Consider the following 14,733-nt stretch of genomic DNA (forward strand, 5'->3'; position numbering starts at 1 on the left):
TTAAGTTTTATTTATATAAATATGTGAGTTCGTGTATAATAAATTGTATTATGTTATGTTGTCAACTTTATGTAATAAACTAAAAAATAAATTGTACTAAACTGTATATTTTATATAAATTTTGTGTTAAAATATGAATAAGTATATGTATGAGAACATTAAACTGTGTGTCACTGAATTAATATGTTTCTTAAACTGTGAATATTATATTTTAAACTATGAATATGTCTTATACATTATACATATTTTTTAAATCAAAATTTATATTAAAATTTTATATATTTAGCTGCAAAAATAAAATGGTATGTATTAAAAAATATTTTCAAAGAAATTATATATATATATATATATATATATATATATATATATATATATATATATATATATATATATATATATATATATATTCGTGCATATGTAATTTAACATCTTTCTCTCTTTCTCTTTCTTTTTTTCTCTCTCTCTCCCAAATCAAGATGATTGCAAGCAAAGGAGGCGGTGGCGGTGTTGTTGTTGCTAACATAAGACAACCGATCAGCTCAGAGTGCTGCATGTGTGGTGATTATGGCATATCCCAAGAGCTTTTCAGATGCAAAATCTGTAAATTCCGATCTCAACACAAGTAATTTGATTCATATTCATCTGGGCTTTCACTAGCTAGATTTCTACTTCGATCACAATATTTTGAAAAGTTTCCAACTTTTTCGCAGATATTGCAGCAATCAGTACCCTAAAGCCGAGTCATACAAAGCCTGTAACTGGTGCCTGAGTCAGAAACATGACTCCGGCAACTCATCAAACTCATCATCGTCGTGCAGAAACAACTCCAGCGATAATCGCCTTGATCATGCCCTCAAGAACAAGAGAAACCCTAATGATACTACAATTGGGCATGGAGGTTTGAGGGAAAGGAGGAGAGCTTCTGATATACAGTTACCAAGCCCCGCTCCGATCAAGAAACTGCAGGGATCCTCGGCGGAGGAGGAGTCTCCGGTGTCTACAGGCCGGAAAAGGGTCGGCGGTGTGGTAGCGGAGGAGAAGCATCATGTGGTTTTGAGAAAGTCAAAGTCAGCGAATCATATATCAATTGGTGGTGGAGGTGGAGGTGGGATCAAAACAAGACAAGTATTTAGAAATAAGGTGAGAAGGTATAAACTATTAGATGAGGTTTCAAGCCAATGAGGTTAAAATGAAAACATGTTTTATCTTTCTCTATTTATTTGCACTTTATGTATAAGTACTTGTACAGATCTTTGGATATAAAGTTTTCACTTTTCACCTCTGGAGGGGTTGAATAAATTTTGGATACTATCATTTAAATGTTAATTAATTACTGTGTATACTTGTTCAAAGCTCTGGGTCTCCTCGGTCTATTTTCGGTAAAATTTCCTGTAAATTTCTTACGTACTTTTCCTTGTCGTACAAGTTTATATATTAAAATGTTTTAATAAGAAAAGAACAGCTGCATACTTTTTTTGACTGAAAAATAAGGCCAATCAGCAAAATCTTGTTCACTAATTAACAAAGATATATATATTTTTTGAAGGTATAACAGTGGAAAACGTGTTTTACTGGACATTACATTAATACATTGGTGGTACTATTATTTTTTATAGTTCTTTTAAAACTTTATAATGGTCAAAGGTCATTTCCTGAAACAATTTTCGGAAACGGTCTTTTAATTTTACAGTTTTACCTTAGTTGTATGAGATGGAGGTAATATTGTTGTTGTTTATAATTTACTAGTTATGAAACCCGTATATTATACGGGTTGATTAAAACAAAATATTAAATAGAAACGATGAGAAGTTTATTTGAATTTGAAATTTAAAATAAATAAAAATTATGAGAAAAAAAAACATGCAAAAAATAAATAAATAAAAATTATTGTTTAGTTATCAAACTCGTATACTAAACATGTTAATTATAACAAAATGTTAAACACAAAGGTTTAAACTGTAAATTTATTTGAAATTGAAATTGAAATTTAAAATTTAAAATTTGAAATTAATATCATTATGGTAGGTTTAATTTATGGAAACTAATTAGTAATATATTAGAAATGGAAAATGAAATAAATGACAGAAAATAAATGTATCTCTAAATTATGACAAAATGACATGTGGCAAACTGAATGAGAGAAGGACATGTGGCAAAATCATTTTTATTTATTAGGATAGATAAATAAAAGTTCTTATATTGTAAATTAAATCTATCTAGTGTGGCAAAAATATAAGATTACTATACATCTCAAGTTAAAGAAATAATAAAAGACGTCGAGAAAATGATGTGTAATCCTAAATAAGAGTTCCGTAAGAAAAAAAGTTGCGTAAATGACGTACAAAATAATACGTTTCATTTCTGAAACCTACAGCACGTTCCTTGTCGACATGTAGTTAGAATCACACGTAACTAAGAATTTTATAGAATCAAAAGTAGATAAAAGGTGCTATCTTTTTGTATTTTGATTTTCTAAAGATACTTCTTGTTTTTAATTAATAAAGATAAATAGATAATTAATCATTATTGTAATAAACAAATATACTGATAAAGTATACGATGGTTATGTAACCGTGTTAATTCAATGTTAGAATTCGATACGCATGATTTTGGTATCAAGAATTTTACAAGATTGATCCAAAGAATAACGTGTGTGAAATTGGTTAAGAAATATTGACCTTTAAGAATATATAATGATTGATTGTTTGAACTCCGGACCAAAATGCAAATAATGTAGTCCAGATAGTCATGTATTTTATGAGTGTAAGGTGGTTGTCAAAATAAATGCATCAATTGTAAATTAATAGAGATTAATTTGGGGTTTGACGGGTTGTAGAAATTTAAACACAAAATTTACTAAGTTGATATAAAAATTCTAATTTGAAACTTTTTTTTTTAATTTGTTATAATTCATCACTTGACCGGACAAATTGCCTACTAACATGATATTCTTCCATGTCAAAACTGATATTTTTTTCCACAAAAAACAATAAGTGGTTGTTAGGTAGCATCTGAATTTTTAAGATCTAAATGTTTAAAAGATCTGAATTTCTAAGAGGGTCTGAATTTTTAAGATCTGAATTTTAAAATGTTGGTTGGTTAAAACCTTTGAATTATTATACTGAAAAGTAAAAATTACCGTTTTACCCTTTTGTTTAAAAGTTATAATAAATATTAATAAAACCATACTTTTTTAAGGAAATCACATTTACATATAAACATTTACTCCTAAAATGACCATTTTACCCATTTTCACCTAAAATTCCAAGTTTTGGTACATTCCACACAAACATATATATAAACCTCCCAATTATAGTATTATTTTACATACAAAAATGACTTATCATAAAAAAATTGTAGGTGTTTAATATTCACAAATGGTCCTAACATGCATTTTTCATCTTAAACCAAAGTATAGGTAAATATAATAATAACATCCAACTTATGTTATATTATAGATATAGACAATTTCCAATTAAAAACATGCAAAATGGCAATCTACTTACCTGTTTATTTCTACTAATACACACATACATATGGTTGCACAATCTTTTCTCATGTAAAATTCAAAAGTAACAAGATTACAATGTTTTTCTCCTTCTATGGTCAATGTCAATGGTGACATTTCAGGATTTTGCCCAGTTCGGAGGTGGGGGTCATGACATGAGTGACCCAAGTATACGTTTGTGTCTTCGGAAGCCAAGGGTATGATTGTAAACGAATGTCTCTACCTTTCATGAGTTTTGGGTTTTATTCAGAAGGTTTTAAGGCTTGGGCGTGTTGTTAGGAGCATAGGGTTTCTCGCCACCTTTCGGGGATATAAGGTTTGTTGGAAACGAACCTCGGATGAGGAAGATACGACACTTTGAAGTTATTGACAATTTTGGTCCCTGATGGAGATAAGTGGCAGATCAGTCCCACGCATGCAAGGAATGCATGCACGTGTTTGGTTGGGTACGCCCAGTGTAGACAGTTGCATGGTCGCGGGTGGTTTGTGAGTACGCAGGGCGTACTAAGAGGTACGCGGGGCGTACTCCATTCAGACCAAAACCCTTTTTAGGGTTTGGCACTATATAAGGAACATCATGTCTCAAAAGCCAGCCTCCCTTTCACCCTAAAGCAGCTACTACGAAACCCTAATCCATATTTTGAGTGTTCTTGTGCTTGGAAGGCCTTTTGAGAATATTTTTAGTGTTTTGATCCATTCCCCAAGGAAGTGAAGGTTGAAGCAAGGTGGTGGTTCAAAGGAAAAGGTGTAGATCCAGGATTGTTGCTCCATTTCAGATCTTCCTGAGGTATAAAGTCTTGAACTTGCCTCTTGAATGCTTAGATCTCTTGTGTTGGGTTTTTTGGACCTTTTTAGTCCCAAGGATGGAGCTTTATGGTTCTAAATATGTTTCTAGACTTAGGGTTGCCACCCTTGGTGCTATTTGAGTCCCTAAGTCGAAAATTTGTCGTCTTGAAGGTCTTAATGGGTTCATACAAGAGTTAAGATCATTTTCATGTAAGTAGGATACCATTTTTGGAGTTTGGGCTTATGTGGGGCATGCAAAGTCATCAAGTCAGTGACTTTATGGGTTTAGACGATAAGTAGAACTCAGATCTGTGATTTGGTCCCTTGGTTTGAAGCATTAAGTGCTTAATAGCAAAAAGAGCTTAACAAGGGAGTACGTTGGGCGTACAACCTGGTACGCACAACGTATAAGTCACAAACCTTGTATGCGCTGCGTACATCTGAGTACCCCCCGCGTACTCAGTTAGTGGACTAGTTTTGTTTTGGGTCGTTCATTGGACTCCTTATCTTTGGGCCTTAGTGGGCCATCATAAATAAGATATTTTGGGCTAAGAATATGTTTGGGCTTTAAGGTAAGGCCTATTAGAGGGTTTGGGCCCAATTTAGAAAATGAGGCCATTAGTGGGCCACTAGTGGGCTTGGGAAGGCTAACTAGTAATTGGGCCTTTGTGTGTGGATTTAGGCATTAGTTATGAATCGATGGGCCAAGGGTAAAATGGTCATTTTAACCCTAAGCATGTATTATGGATCATGGTTTGGACCTAATTGCTAATTGGGTAATATTTTGGCATTGATAGCTCGAGGAATTGTCAGGGCAGCGGCTAAGGATTTCGTGCACTGAGATTCAGCATTTGATGTGAGTTTCCTCCTGGTTTGAACGGGTCGAAGGCACCAATGATGGCCCGTGTATGTGATGTGTGCATGTTAGTAGCTAAGTGTGGGCAGGGCCCTTATCTTAGCAATATTTGAGTATGGATATGGAATGGATTGGTAGATTGGTTACACTTTTTGTTTGTGTGATACTTGTATGTGCTTTTAGTTAGCTAAGTGTGGGCGGGGCCCGAATCTTACTAGTAGCTGAGTGTGGGCAGGGCCTGTATCTCCTAGATATTTGAGTGTAGGCGAGGCCCGTATCGCACTGAGCATGGCTGGGGAACGTATTGTATAGGGTAGGGCATGTTATCCGAGTGTGGGCGAGGCCCATATCTCCGTGAGTGTGGGCAGGTCCCATATCTCCTAGTTGCATGTTATGTGTATGGTATGTGGTAGTTTGGGGAGACTCACTAAGCTTCGTGCTAACAGTTTTCAGTTTTGGTTTCAGGTATTTCTAGTTGCAAAGAAAAGAGCTCGGGATTACTGCATTACACACTCCGTGATGTTTAGCCTAGGATGTTTACTCTGATGTTTTGATTTGGAAACTCTGATAATGATGTTTTGAAATACTTTGACTCATGTTTTGATGGAATGGTTTGATAACCGTGGTTTTATTTAATGGTTTAAAAATGAAATTTTTGGTCATGAATTTTTGGGATGTTACAAGTTGGTATCAGAGTCTTGGTTTGAGGGATTCAGACACACTCTCGGGTGTGTCTGAACTCAAACTGAGGATTTGGTATGAAAATTTTCAAAATAAAACCATTTTGATAAAAAGGATTTTGAAAAGAGAAAAGGGTGTGGTGCATGCAATCAACCGAGCTCAAGTAAATTCTCCCAAATTACCCAGAAACGTTTAAGTTATGATATGAATTGTGAATATGTGATTCACATGCTAGACTAGAGCTAAGGATCTACGAGAGAATCCTTTGTATGCATATATGAGCTTGTAGATTTACATGCTAGAATTGATCAGCCTGTGGTAGGATAGCATGTTTAGGTTATGCCTGATTGTATGAGCCTTTGAATTGCATGCTAGTACAAATTCTTGATTAGAGGATAGAATAGTTTGATTGGAGTATATTGGTTAGATTTTCCATTGTCTGAATGTTGCTTGCTTTATGCTTTGTGGGACTCTTGGCAATGTGAGTTAGCTACTAAGTGAATATGCTAAGTCACATGGGGCACATGCCGAATAATCTCAGAGTGATGGACTTGACCCTATTGCGCAACTCTCTTCTTAGTCCAACCGTTCTAGGGATGAGTCTTTTACTCGAAGGATTATCTGATCTCGGTTGCATGTGGCAATATTCATGAGGTAACTAGTTAACATTGATGGGAAATCCTTCAGCAGCTGAGGACTGGGTGGGTTCGGGAACCTAGGAGAGCCTAGGATATGCTGCAGTGGGTTGGTAGTATGGTTCAATAAGTACTGGCATAATGGTTTGAAGAAGTGACTTAGAGGATTCATGAGGATTGCTGAGTAAAGTATGGATGTGTGTGGAAGGTAGTATTGGGCCCGTACTACTGAAAGTACAGGATCCATACTTGAATCAGTGAGAATTATGGAGAATCTAAGAAGCTTTTGAGAGTTGGATTCTTGGGTATGATATGATTGTTGGCTTGAGTTTGGAGATAAGATCTCAAGGAGGTGGTTCAGGTTATGGTTCTAGTTCGGTTTTCGACTCAGGTGCAGGTACTGAGCCAATCAGCGAGCAGACGTTGGAGTTCATCTCATCGGAGATTACCCACAGTATTTTAGAGAAGACTCATGTGATCTTTGGTTTATTCAAGGAGAGGAATTTGGAGGTATTGGATAGTCGTCTAAGGGCCTTTCGGGTCGAGATTGTAGCAGGGTAGTTAAGGGCTCATCCGGAGCCCGAAGCTTGTATATCTCTAGGATTCTTCTGCGAGGAGAATCCTATTGTTAGCTTTTGTCATTTAGGATCAGAGGTGAGTTGTGAACCAGTTCTTCAGGAGAGTAAACTTCAAGATTGGATTGTCATAGAGGTTTCACGGGCCCTTTGTGAGGAGTTACCCGATATCTTTGGGTGTGTCACTGATAGAATGGTCGTCGGGATTGAGAGGCAAGCCTTAGCTATTCAGGCGGTTGATGAGGTGGTCAGGGTGACCCGGAAGCGGTAGATTGGTTTAGATAGTCATGTGAAAAAGAGGAAGCGGCCTTCTGGTCTGACTCAATAATTTGGGCAGTTAGACGCTGCCGTAGCTGGTGTCAGAAACCTGAGGGGTCTAGATGGTCGCACGAGGGAAAAAGGGGACACGGGAGGATGTGCACAGCAAGTCTAAGTGCGTAAGGTGTGGATGGAAGGGTCACAAAGCACATTTGAAGTAGATTTATGCCATCATTGTCATCAGCGTGGTCATGTTAGGACGAATTGTCCCTGATCAGCAGTTGGGGCGGCTCTGGTTCCATCGCAGGCTTCGGCGGGAAGGGGGATTTGAGGTTTCCTCAAATGAGGGTACGAATATATTTTTTTTCTCTTTTCAGTTCGATCTGTATTTTGTGGTTGTCTTGCATCGGTATGAGTAAGTGTATCTTGGATTTATATTTTCTGCTTATGTTCAGGTTATATGCAATCTGCATACCATGAACCTTAGAGCGGTAGTTCGAGGTTGTCTCCTTATATAGTGGGTTCCCAGGATGCGGTAGTTGTAGCAAGTGTGATTGGAGCTAAGGAGGTGTTATGTTAGGCTTCAAGAGTGGTACTACTTTAGTTTTGGTTAGTTTTGGAACACTAACAATGTTAAGCGTTGGTTTCCAGCAGATCGATCATTGGATGGTAAGAAGGATTGGGAATCCTTCCATTCTTGTGTGTTGTAAGATGTCAGTTGAATCAAATTTGGAGAGAATCGTTCAGGTATCCAGGAACAGAAGTAGATGCGAAACTAGGATGAGTTCGCATTCCCGCTAAGGAGGAATACGGTCCAAGTAGCTGACTGGATTGAGGAGTGTGTGAGTTCGGGGTTTAGGAAACTTCTTAAACGTTGGGTTCATGTCTTCTTGGTGTTTGATAGCTGGTGTTGGGGAATCAGGTTGGGAATTCCCGTCAGGACGCAAGTTCAGTCAGGATGTTAGCCCATGCGTATACTCGACTTTGGACATGTTCCGATTGGTAATCAGCAGTAAGACCATGGTCAGCGGTTGAGTTAGCATGGGAAGTGCTGTAAGATTGCGGGATAGCTGTAACATTCACCAGTATCCAAATAGCATGGAAAGTATAGTACGATTACAGGGCAGCCGTAGCATTCTTCATGTGGTCAGATAGTGTGGAAAGTGTTTTAAGACTGCGGGATAGTCGTAGCATTCACCAAGAGTGGCAATGTGGATAGGGCAGTTTCAATAGCCGAAGTTTTCTTTAGAAGTCGCGAGGAGCGGCTAAGAGGGTGTTTGTTGGCTTAGCAACCGGGTGGGAATCCGGTATTTCAGATGACCGGAAGACGAATTGAGACCAGGGAGGTCTCAGCGGATTTTAGAAAGCAGCTAGGAGGCAGCATGCTATTTCAGACAGTTCCAATGTTTAGGGGAGTATCTGGTTGAAATAAACCAAAGTGGTAGGTTGAGTACCCAGATATGCTCGACAATATCTGGTTGAAATAGACGGAAGTAGAGGTCGAGCACCCACATATGCTCGGCTGTATCCAGTTGAAATAGACCGAAGGGGAGGTCGAGCACCAATGTATACTCGACATTATCCGGTTGAAATAGACCGCAAGGGAGGTCGAGTACCCATATATGCTCGACAAAATCTGGTTGAAATAAACCGAAAGGGAGGCTAGAACCCATATATGCTTGGTAGTATTAGTGTTTTAGGATTTCATGTATGGATGGGTAACTGATTACTTGTGTAGTGCTAAGACACTTACAGTTGAATTAAATAATCTCAGAGTAATTGATTTCACCCTGTTGCACAACTTGGTCCGTTATTTCGATGAGGTTCTGGCATGGTAATATTTCAGCGTGGACAGTCTGTCGGGGAAACAGACCACTATAGATTTTAGACTTCGGACGTGTAGAAGTGGTTTACGGGAGCTTGAAGTTTGCTTTCTTCGGGATGGAAGTTTGGTTTTGGGTTTCCGTTCTCTTGAGAAGGTTGTTTTACATGCGGAATCATCAGTTGTGTTTCTCAAATCATTAGTTGGATGTGGGTGTTAGTAAGGAATGATTTCGAGGACAAAATCTAATTTAAGTGGGGGAGAGTTGTAACACCTGGTTTTGAAAGTGTTTCGTTGCTTGGGGTTGCGGCCCAATTATCATTTTCATAGGGTTTAAGTCCTTGGGAAATGAAGTATTTGGCCCATTTCGGAGGTGGGGGTCATGGCATGAATGACCCAAGTATTCGTTTGTGTCTTCAGATGCCAAGGGTATGATTGTAAATGAATGTCTCGGTCTTTTATGAGTTTTGGGCTTTATTCGGAAGGTTTTAAGGCTTTTTCGTGTTGTTAGGAGCGTAGGGCTTTCTCGCCAACTTTTCGGGGATATAAGGTTCGTTGGAAACAGACCTCGGATGAGGAATATACGACACTTTGAAGTTATTGACAATTTTGTTCCCCGATGGAGATCAGTGGTAGATCAGTCCCATGCATGCAAGGAATGCATGCACGTGTTTGGCTGGTTACGCCCATCGTAGATAGCTGCATGGTTGTGGGTGGTTTGTGAGTACGTCGGGCGTACTAAGAGGTACGCGGGGCGTACCCCATTCAGACCAAAACCCTAATTTTTGGGTTTGACACTATATAAGTAACATTATGTCTCAAAGGCTAGCCTCCCGTTCACCCTAAAGCAGCTACTATGAAACCCTAATCCATATTTTGAGTGTTCTTGTGTTTGGAAGGCCTTTTGAGAGTATTCTTAGTGTTTTGATCCATTCCCCAAGGAAGTGAAGGTTGAAGCAAGGTGGTGGTTCAATGGAGAAGATGTAGATCTAGGATTGTTGCTCCATTTTAGATCTTCCTGAGGTATAAAGTCTTGAACTTGCCTCTTGAATGCTTAGATCTCTTGTGTTGGGTTTTTTGGACATTTTTGGTCCCAAGGATGGAGCTTTATGGTTCTAAATCTGTTTCTAGGCTTAGGGTTGCCGCCCTTGGTGCTATTTGAATCCCTAAGTCGGAAAGTTGCCATCTTGAAGGTCTTAATGGGTTCATACAAGAGTTAAGATCATTTTCATGGAAGTAGGATGCCATTTTTGGAGTTTGGGCTTATGTGGGGCATGCAAAGCCACCAAGTCAGTGACTTTATGGGTTTAGACGATAAGTAGAACTCAGATCTGTGATTTGGTCCCTTGGTTTGAAGCATTAAGTGCTTAATAGCAAAAAGAGCTTAACATGGGAGTACGCTGGGCATACAACCTGGTACGTGCAGCGTACATGTCACAAAACTTGTACGCGTTGCATACATCTGAGTACGCCCTGCGTACTCAGTCAGTGGACTAGTTTTGTTTTGGGCCATTCATTGGACTCCTTAGCTTTGGACCTTAGTGGGCCATCAGAAATCTGATATTTTGGGCTAAGAATATGTTTAGGATTTAGGGTAAGGCCCATTAGAAGGGTTGGTGTCACACCCTGAACCAGACGGAGGAAATGTCTGGGGGCGAGTGACTTCACTTTGTAATATCATCACAGTGTATATAAATGAATCAAAGACAACATCATCACCATGCATAAAATATACCCACCATCATAGTTTTACATCATTGTATTTGTTTAATACAAACCATCCAAAACATCAAGTATGGTGAGAAACAAAAATACAGCAACAATCTTCTTTCCTTATCGACCAACCTGTTTTAACGTGTTCCTGAGAATACAAGTCATTTTGAAAAGCGTCAAAATATAAAAATGTTGGTGAGTTCATAAGTATGTTTGTATGAAAAGTGTTGTAGCAGCTTGTAAACACCAGAAAATCCGATATTTTCTGTAAAAGTAATTTGAGAGTTTTGTTTCAAATATTGTATTAGCACATGTGTGATTTTGTTTGATAGTGTATAAAGAGAGTTTCCCAGAAAAACCAATATTTTCTGTATAATGAAAAAAGTGCGGTCTTAACCCTAAGACGTGACTGGTGAAAGTTTAAACATTAATAGTAAGTGTATAGTTCGTACTTTGTATCATGAGTATAGTATGTGCATCCCGTAAATTTATTTGCTTGTTATTCTTTATGTGAGTCGCTATCACCATACTTGATATGAATGATATGTCTGTCATGATGTTCTTTAGGTGTCGGTTACGGTAAGACGTTTGTCACCCTAGACTGGCCCGTCTAGCTGTAGCGAGTAGCTCAGGTGTGGGGTGTCATCCCTGTATAGATCTATACACAAATTCTCGCTCTCCTTCCAGGAGACTCTGGTTATAACTACAGGACTTACTAGGTACGCTAGGTAGGTACAAGTGAAGGAGTGTCTCACAAGATCCTTAACTAAATGTACGCAAATGAAGTATCCCATTATTTAACGCTATAAATAATGTTTCATGTGTGTATTTTGACTATAACCAATGAAGATAAAATATAACTATTTTTATCGAAAGTGTCAAAATATTTGTTCTTATCGTAAAAAACTCGTTGTTATCCCATAGTATCGTGAATCATTTGGGTGTATTAGAATTTTCACTGACGGCCCCATCAACAAAAAGTTTATCATAAGTGGCCCAATTAGTATAGAATTATCAAACATGGCCCAATTAGAATAATATTGGCACATGAGACCCAATTTGTATGCGTTTGACTTTAAAGCCCAAACCTTACTAAAATGTGCATGATTGGCCTAATTATACCAAAATTGACAATAAAAGCCCATTTACATCACATTGACATTTTAGGCCCAATAAAACCATGAGTTGTCAAATAAAGCCCATTTTTTTATGAAAAATGACACTTTTGGCCCATAAAATCGTGAGTTGTCAATTTAAGCCCACTTTTAAGAAAAATGTCACTTTTGGCCCATAAAACCTTGAGTTGGCAAATAAAGCCCATTTTTATCAAAAATGACACTTTAGGCCCAATAAACGTGAGTTGGCAAATAAAGCCCATTTTTATCAAAAATGATACTTTAGGCCCAATAACCGTAAGTTGTCACATAAGGCCCATTTTTATGAAAAATGACACTTTTGGCCCATAAAACCGTGAGTTGTCAATTTAAGCCCAATGAAACCAAAAATGATACTTAAAATCCCATTTTGTTCATCTTTATTGTCAAGTGTGATCCTTTTGTATACTTTCTTTAGTTTCCTAGTAACTTTTAACATGTTTAATCTTTTCAAAACATCATGATAAGTTACTTCAGTAGATTTCTTACTAATATCACCAAAACTTGGAAGATATTTCGAATTTATGAGTGTTTAACATATATTCACACAACATAACATGAAAAATATACACATGCATGCATAATACTATGATTAACCACAAAACTAGCTTGTATTCTCCCCAAAAAGGTTGTAAAACTCGAAAACAAGGGGGTATGAAGCTTACCTTGAGTTTGATCGGTTTTTGGAAGGAGAATGAAGTGAGTTTTCGGTCTTGAGTGCTCCTTAGGGAAGAGCTTTGAAACTTAGATGGATGTAGGAAGCTAGAACATGAAATGAAGTTATGTAAGGAAGAGTTCTTAGTGTAACATGGAAAAAAAATGCTTAAATGCTATATGACTTACCAATGATATGAAACTTAAAGAAATCTTCTTGAGCAGACACTCAAAACTCACGAAAATTTGCAAGAGGGAGTGAGGGAATTTTTCCTTGGGTTAGAGAGGGAATGAAGATGTGTTTCATGTTTGAAATGAGAATGAGGTAGGTGGTGGTGAGGTCTCGACCGATATTGAAGAAGGAAGAGGGAGAGAGACTTGCCTTGTTATATGGGAGGCAACATACATGACCTAGATACATGGAAGACAATGCATGGATGTATTCTACGTAATTATGAGGAGTCAAACCCAAATTAATCCTTCATTTATCCCTTTTTTATATAAAAAAACCAAGAATTAGGAGGGGGAAAGAAAGAAAAGAATATTGGGCTTGGATTTAAGTGTAGTTGAGACTACATTGGCCCATTAGGGATTTTTCAGTTGTAAAGGCCCAACATAATGGTTTTCGGCCCAATGAATGGTCCATGAAGAGTATTATGGCCCAAAATACTATTTCTTAATGAATTTAGGTCCAGCTAGGGCCCAAATGTAGTCACCAGCCCATTAGGCCCGATAAGAGAGTCCTAGTCCATGAAGAGGTTTGAACCGGGAAGTTAGGGTTAAAAGCCCAAAGTTGAGTGAATGCAGCGTATTGAATTAGGTTTAGAGCTTTCACAAGGAAGTTTCGACTTGAATTGTCATTTTTGAATGAACAACTTGTATAACATCAAAGTTAGGGTTACAAGATACGTCCGTGCTTATTCCTTTTTTGGGGTTCGTTCTTTCTCTCTCCTAGGTATTTGACCTTTTCCTTTCTCTCTTTTCAAGATCTCACAATCTTTGGTCGCATGCCCCAGTTTTTTATGAAAATTACAAAACTCGTTTGGATCTCAGACGTACTCCCTGCTTTTATCATTGTTATCTTCTCTTTTTGAGCCTTTGGGGGTATATGCTTCATATGCTTCTTGCGTATATGGCTGGTACTGGTTATACTGTTTCCTTCTTCCTCTCTGATTGTACATTTTATTTTGATGGAAGTGAGTGTTATTGTTAACGAATGGCACATAACGCTATCTGGTATGTTCTTTTCTTCTTCCTCCCCTTGCAGAAACTTTTCCCTCCATTCTTGCTTTTTTGGCACTCTCCGCTTCCCATCTTAAGAGACGAATGAATTTACGTATCATTTCTCCTGCATTTATCCAATCTCAACCCACCAGTTTTCGAAACAAATCTCCTTCCATAAGTCCTTAAGTGAAAGCAGCTATGATCATAGGGTCATCCCTTTTTGGCATTTTTCGGCTAATCTCGTTAAACTACTTAAAGTGAGCTTTGTTGGACTCCCATTTTCTTTGTCGGAAAGCAAATATTGCATGCACTTTCTATTGGAATCTTTTTTTTTTGTATAAAGTTGTTGCAAAATTTCTCACATAATTCTTTGAAGCTTCCTATGCTCTTAGGGGGTTAACTCGCCAGCTAGTATTGAGCAAATCCATCTAAAGTTCCTACGAAATATAGACTCCATAACTTTGGGTCCATCAGAATCATTTTGATGGCCCATTGGAAATTAGAAACATGATCATCTGGATCTCCTATTCCATCATACATCGATACTCTAGGCCCCTTCAGCCCTTTCGGGATGGGCGTTTTATTGATATCGCCCGTGACAGGTGACCAAAAGTTCAGGTTATTGAAAGTTTGATTGTATCATTTTTCTTCCACTACTTCTGGCGATACTTCTCACTCTTACGAGTAGTTCTTCTTTGTTTTCTTATGACGAGAGGGAATCAAGCTTTATCCTTTCTTCTTATTTTCTTTATTGTTACCTTCTGCCCTACTCCTTTTAACTCTTGTTTTTGTTTCTTCCGAATCTTTCATTTGCCTGGTCTGTATCGAGGCTAGATCATATTCTTTTTTCTTCTGTTTTTTCATCGT

At 37.8% G+C, this 14,733-nt stretch overlaps 1 protein-coding gene across 1 annotated transcript; it reads left to right on the forward strand.

Annotated features, from left to right (window-relative positions):
* Nucleotides 1–421: 421 nt before the first annotated feature.
* LOC145075104 (uncharacterized) lies at nucleotides 422–1,326 on the forward strand. The gene is made up of 2 exons (XM_079021662.1): nucleotides 422–622; nucleotides 711–1,326. The coding sequence occupies exons 1-2, from the start codon at nucleotides 477–479 to the stop codon at nucleotides 1,180–1,182; spliced, it is 618 nt and encodes a 205-aa protein (XP_078877788.1). The 5' UTR covers nucleotides 422–476; the 3' UTR covers nucleotides 1,183–1,326.
* The last annotated feature ends 13,407 nt before the right edge of the window (nucleotides 1,327–14,733 follow it).

Source organism: Lactuca serriola, chromosome 1 (genome assembly GCF_051521515.1).
Source record: "Lactuca serriola cultivar US96UC23 chromosome 1, Lser_US96UC23_V15, whole genome shotgun sequence".
NCBI classification, from domain to species: Eukaryota; Viridiplantae; Streptophyta; class Magnoliopsida; order Asterales; family Asteraceae; genus Lactuca; species Lactuca serriola.

Bases quoted from the DNA above. Each gene is read 5' to 3' on its own strand.
- LOC145075104 (XM_079021662.1), top strand. From the start codon at position 477: ATGATTGCAAGCAAAGGAGGCGGTGGCGGTGTTGTTGTTGCTAACATA. The intron at 623-710 runs GTAATTTGATTC...ACTTTTTCGCAG, and splicing joins AAATTCCGATCTCAACACAA to ATATTGCAGCAATCAGTACC.